General features: G+C 46.5%; 1 protein-coding gene across 1 annotated transcript; it reads left to right on the plus strand.

Annotated features, from left to right (window-relative positions):
* The first annotated feature begins 886 nt into the window (after positions 1-886).
* On the plus strand, positions 887-6284 carry PHLDA1 (pleckstrin homology like domain family A member 1). Its single transcript, XM_043493133.1, has one exon. The coding sequence runs from the start codon at positions 1322-1324 to the stop codon at positions 1766-1768; it is 447 nt and encodes a 148-aa protein (XP_043349068.1). The 5' UTR covers positions 887-1321; the 3' UTR covers positions 1769-6284.
* Positions 6285-6488: the final 204 nt, after the last annotated feature.

Raw genomic sequence — 6488 nt, forward strand, 5'->3', positions numbered from 1 at the left:
ACAGTGCCCCAGCGCAGCCCTCTAAGCTAATCCCCTTGTGAAGGTGGAGTAACAGGAGCACTGGGAGCGCTCCCGGGGCTGTGCTTTGAAGTTTTGAGTGTTGCCATGCCCCTTGATGCTTCCCCTGCTGATGGGATGTGGTTTTTCTGGTGCCGTAGTTAGTCCACCTGCCTGAGAAGTGGTAGCTAGGTCAATAGAAGAATTCTTCCATTGACCTAGCCATGTACATCTACACCAAGAATTAGGTCGACCTAACTGCAGTGCTCAGGGCATGGTATTTTTCACAGCACTAGACAACCCAGCAAGGTCAATCTAATTTTCAGCTCTTAGCCAATTTTTTATCTAGTTTGTTTCTTTCTCTCCTTTTCCACTTAGTCTGTGTCTAGACTGGAGTTTTTGGTCTTGTTGTAGTGTGTTTAGATGAACACATTAATTGGCAATTAGCACTCTTGAAATCTTGCTGGCCATATTTCCCATTTGTTTCTTATCAGGTTTCTGAGGTGAATTAGACCCAGCCCCAAAAGGTCTGTGTATTGGGACCTACTTTAATGATGTCCATTGGCATTAGTGAGTAGGGAGGCTTTGCAGGGGCCCTCGTATTGTAAACAGGGGTGCTGGACCAATTTATATAATGGGAGAGCCATTGAACCAACCTGTAAACCGTGTGTATGATAGAAACCACTTCAAGCCGCACCCCCCAGTTCCAGTATTTGACTCTAAATGGTTTGAGACCTGCCTCTTAATAATAATAATAAATAATTACTAAAGACACCTAGCTGTTCTAGAGAGTTTTTCAGCCTTTGATCGCAGTAGTTTCGGGCGAGGGCCAGGCGCCGGCACTACTCCATGAAACCGTTTAGGCGGTAGCAAACTGGTAGCAAAAGCGAAGCCATCACCCCGACTGCAGGGGGCCGCTGCAGGCGAGGCGTGAGCCGCTTTCCTAGGGCGCTAGCCCCCTCCTAGGCCGAACCAGCGCCAACCCCAGCAGGGTGCCACCGAAGGGAGGCGCCTGCCAGGAAGCGCGCCGCGAGGCAGCCCCATATTTGGAAGGGAACCCAGGGAAGCGGGGGCGTGAGAAAGGAACGCGGCGTTTGCCGGAGCCGGGCTTCCCCTCCGCCGGGGGTCACTCTGGGCTGGGCAAAGCGCGCGGAGCAGCCAGCCTGAGCGCCGGCCCGGCTCCGCGGGAGGGTCAGGCTTCGCCGGAGCCCGGCCGCTCGCCGCCACCCGCTTCGGGCGCGGGGAGGACAGGGACCGGCGGCTGCCCGCCCCGCCGGGAGGAGGCTCCGCGGCCAGCGGGCGCGCGTCGCCCCATGCCAGGAGGATGCTGGAGAGCGGCTGCAAGGCGCTGAAGGAGGGCGTGCTGGAGAAGCGGAGCGACGGGCTGCTGCAGCTGTGGAAGAAGAAGCGCTGCATCCTGACCGAGGAGGGGCTGCTCCTCGTGCCCCCCAAGCCGCCGCAGCCCGGCCCCCCGGCCGCCGAGCCGCCGGCCGCCAAGATCAAGGAGCTGCACTTCTCCCGCATGAAGACGGTGGACTGCGTGGAGCGGAAGGGCAAGTACGTGTATTTCACCGTGGTCATGGCCGAGGGGAAGGAGATCGACTTTCGGGGCCCGCAGGAGCAGGGCTGGAACGCCGAGATCACGCTGCAGCTGGTGCAGTACAAGAACCGCCAGGCCATCCTGGCCGTCAAGTCCACCCGCCAGAAGCAGCAGCACCTGGGCCAGCAGCACCCGGGCCACCGCCTCCGCAGCGCCTCCAACTCCGCGTAGGGCGCCCGAGGGACCGGCCGCGGCTCAGCCCAGGTACCGCCCCGGGCTCCGAGGGATCCCGCCCCCGCCCCCGCCCCCGCCCCCGAGCGCTGCGGAGCGTGGCATCTGCGGGGCGCCAGCGCCGGCTGCCTGCCAAGCCGGGAGCCCCCCAGCTCTCCCTGGGTCGAAGCAGGTGGGCTCCCAAGCGCTCTCGGGGCACTGGGAGCCTTTACAAATCAAACCGGCTGCCCGGGGGCGGGGGAAGAGTTTGCTCTGCTGCCAGCGCCTTCGAGGAGTTTCAGAGACAGCCGGGGAGCGCTGCCTTTTGCGCCGCGGGTGAATGGTTTCCGAGCCCTGGCCTGTGCTCCAGGAGCCCATCTGATCTTCCATCTCCTGCCCATCCGTTTGTGCCCGGTTCGCCGTTGCAGGACCGTGCACCTCCCATTTGCCATTCAGAGACTTGTTCCAGGCGCAGGCAGGTTGGCTGTCTGTGCACACACCCTTTGCCAGCTCATTCCGATGCCCGCCCTTCGGTATCGTTGTATCGCAGGTTGAATCCAAGCGCCACTTCAGGAAGCGAGACCCGAGCAGCACGTTTCTGTTGCGAACATATTTCGGGGGATCAAAAAGCTTCGCAAACCAAGGAGAGCCGCGGAGCAGGGAGGCAGGAGAGCGTCAGTTCAACAACCTGAAAACGCAGCGAGTTTTCTGCACAATCCCTCCCTCGGCGCAGGAAAAACATTTCAAGTCGTATGGACTCTGACTACTATTTATGAACCTTGGAAAGGATCGTCTGGCCCGGTGGGGCTTCTAGGACACATGATGTACTGTACATTTATTTTAAAGTATTTTATTTTATGGTTATTTATTAGGGAGTTTGTAAAAGGCTTGTTCGCAAGACGTTTCTGAATGTAGGCCATTATCCAGAAATCAAATTCCAAGTAAAAATTCAAAGCACACCTCAGCTCCTGGATATATTTTGCAACCTTTGGAGAGAGAGGGAGGTTGTGGGAGAAGAGAATGACTGATTGATTTATATAACCATGAAGGTTAGGTGGTTTGCCACATGGAATACAATAGTTTTCATTTCTACCCAAAATATTATTTTAGAAACTGTTGTTATATTAAGGTGAAAAGTATAATGCGTGGTTTAGAATTAGGATAAAGATCTTAATGCTTCTCTCCAAAGGTTGGAACCTGATGTCAAGGTTATTATTCTTTTTTAAACATAAATATGGGGGAAGAGTATTACATTTTATATGCAACTCAGTTATACAGAAAAACTAATCTGATTCATTATTATTAGATAAAATACCTTTGTTTCATTTATCACGTATAGCAGTTGAAGAGGGAACTCTGACCAATTTTGATTTGTGATATGAGAACATGTCACATTAAAATTATATTAATTTTATGTGCTTGCTTATTTTGTGTTATGAAAATGGTTGTGAGAGCTGAGAACTATTTATTAAAACTTCTGTACATTTGAGTTCAGGGCTCTCTTGGTACAGAAGGTTTATGAAAGGGCCACATTCCTGACCTTTTTCTGACAGATTTTAAATGTCTTGCATTGAAAAATCCCACAGTTTAAAGCCCATCTTGTACATGTCTTCAAGTGTTTAAATGAGTCATTTCAGTCATAATTTTCCTAAACTGAAAATGCTATATTGCTGAGATAAACAAGTTTATTTTAGTGTGTAATATTACCGGATGTTGAGAGATGGGTTGGGATCTTGTCTGCATTATGTTAATGAACCCCATGTAGTTAGAAAACAAAGCACAAGGCACATGTGTCTTCCTTCTCCTGTTGAAATCAATGAGAGTTTTGCTGTTGATTTCAGCATATGGGGTGACTAGGCTCTGATCCAGAAAAGCAAGTTATGCCCGTGTTTATGTGCTTTGCTGGATTGGGCCCTTAATGTGGCGGATCATTCCCCATTTTGCACTGCTGTAGTTAAAGCTCTCTGCTTTGAAATAAATAGTGAGTTGTCCTTAAAAATCTGATAGTACGATACGGCCTGTTATCGCTAAGTCAAGGTACAGAGCCTCAGCCATGGAACTATTTCTTTTTACAAACTCAGTAGGGAAACTGCTCTGCCCGTTTATAAGCTATACAAACGTAAACAGAGACTTAAAGGAATATGTTTAGAGCTTTTGATTTGTAGCTTCATCTTCAAAAAATGACACCGTTCATATTGTTTTTAGTAACTGGATAAAAAAAAACATGAAAATGACACAGTGAGATCTTAAACCAAGCACTGCATTTGAAGGGTACCTTTTAAGTTACTTCCCATCTCAAACTGAGGTCCAGTCCTGCAAGGTGCTGAATTCATTCTGCTCCCCTTTATCTTACAGGTCATTTAGGGTACTGAGCCCCTTCCAGGGTGATGGAACATAATTTAGCCCTGATCCTGCAAACATGTAAGTAGCCCCATTAATGTCATTGGGACTATGCATGTGAATAAAGTTAAGCAAGTGTTAGCAAAATTAAGGCCCAGTCCTGCAAACCCTCATGTGAACAGTTCCCTGGGGCTATTGGAGTTCAGGTCCTTTGTAGGGACATATATTGACTGGATTGGAATGGCAGGTTACAATGGCCCTAAGAAAGTCATTCCTTTGAGGCTAATTGAAACTGAGAATGTTCAGCACCTTGCAGGACTGGACCCCTCAGTCTGGGACACAGGGAGGAAGGAGATGAAAAGATACCCTGCAAGTGCAGCAGGAAGTTTTCACATCTCAATACATTTGCCATTCTCATTCTGCTAAATTGTATATGATTGTGCTGGAAGGGAGACTTACGAAATAGACTGTAGTGGCTCCTTCAAAACCATTGCCCTTGACTTTTAAAAAGTGCCTAAATATTGATTTGTGGAAAAATGTGACCTCTTTTTCAGAGCCATTAATTACAGTTTATCGGGTACCTAATCCCCCCTTTCAGATATACACCTATAGCACAGAAAATTCACCTATCAAAACATGCATTTAACCAGGTAAAGAATAAATGGAATTATTCAAAATGTGTCTCTGCGATCCAAGATACGTATTTCCCTGGGAGATGCAGTCATTCCTAGCCTACACAAACCTGATCCAAAGCCCACTGAAGTCAAGACTCCTTCTGATGCAAGATCATTTAATTAAATCATTTAATTTTATCATTTTCCCTCAAAGTGCTTGTGCTTTTAAAAACAAAAAAAGGACATTTTTTAAAGGTTTAAATAACATTAAGGTTCAGTCTCAAACTGCTGAAAGGCAAGACTTTCAAAATCAAGTTTGATGGCATCATTAGCTCACACTTTGATACATTTGATACATTTTCCCTCCAGGTTGAAATCAAAGTCCTCTTTCACGTTGCAGTCTTGGTTTATGTTGGTTTGAGACAGGCTCTTTCTGTATTATTTGAACATCTATCTTAAATGTAATAATCTTTATCATGAACAAACTGTTGCTTGTTTATATTGCCAGATGTGTTAGTTATTTCCAGTTATGTTGTTTAAAACATTGCTGTTAGCCCAGGTGCTGCTGTGACAGGTGAGCACATCACAAAATCCACTTCTGAGTTGGCATCTGTCCTTGTGGTATGAGTGGAAGGTCCAGTGGTTTGCTGGGATGAGGGCGTTCACTCCCACAGCTCAGGATGGAGGCAGTGTGAGGGCAGCCTGGCACATGCTGCTCATGCCATCCTAGTGTCAAAGAGACTTCAATCTCTGGGGCATTCAATCTGGCAACTTTCTGAAGTATTAAATTTACTATGCTCTTCTTGAGAATAGTAGCAATATAGACCAAAAATTCAGCTGGACTTGTAAAGATACATGTTTATTTTGTTCTTTTCCTACTGAACAGTCTTCATTGACTCTACTTGGTTAAATATTGATTGTCACCTACGTGTTCTTTGTCAGTGTAACTACTCAAATAGGTCCAGTGTGTCCTGCACCATCCATGGCAGAACAACATGTATAATCCTACGCAAGGTTCACAAGGGAAGTAACCATGATAGCTCCTCCCTTTTAATGGAAGAAGGATAGAATGGGTATATGACTCAAATGAATTTAATAGAAAATAAACTACAGTGCCAGTAAAACAAAAAGAGGTGCTCAGTGTAGCTGGCGGCAGTGTGGAAAGCTGCTTAATAAAGAGGTCAACCTTTTTTATGTCTTAGTAGAAGACATGGGTGCAAACTGAATATGCCTGCATGTAATGAGGGGCAGGATTCGGCAGGGAAATTCAAGCTGTAGTGACCATTCTGTAGCTTAATAGCTTCATATTTAGAACCAAGAAGTTCAACCAAATGTGATCTCTGTTACATCCTGAAGTAGCTCCTCTTCCTTAAAATTCATGTTCTGTAACTGCCGGCTTCTGACCATTAGTTGCAGTGATGTACCAAATGTTTTCTAGCATATCCCGTTGTGAGCTGAAATATCGGTGTTGTCAAATTTGTGTGTAAATATGACTCATAAATGATTTCTGAGAGATGTGATTTATTTTTCATATTTTTCAAAATGCATTCCATTTCAAATAAAGAGGTATCTATTGAAACGAACTGGTGCCATGTTGAAGGAACTATCCTTTGGGGCTCTAGCTTCTTAGCTTACAAATGTTTAAGGGGCTGATCTAGAGCCCACTAAAGTTAATGAAAGTCTTTCCATTTGACTTCAATAGGCTCTAGAAGAGGCTTGTGGGGTTTTTTGAAAGACAACATGACTTCAAAACAATTATTTACGTAGAGCTTTCCTAAAAGAATGGC

The sequence above is a fragment of the Dermochelys coriacea genome, chromosome 1 (assembly GCF_009764565.3).
Source record: "Dermochelys coriacea isolate rDerCor1 chromosome 1, rDerCor1.pri.v4, whole genome shotgun sequence".
NCBI lineage: Eukaryota > Metazoa > Chordata > Testudines > Dermochelyidae > Dermochelys > Dermochelys coriacea.

What these genes read in the sequence shown, in the direction of transcription:
- PHLDA1 (XM_043493133.1), top strand. Translation starts at nt 1,322, where the DNA reads ATGCTGGAGAGCGGCTGCAAGGCGCTGAAGGAGGGCGTGCTGGAGAAG.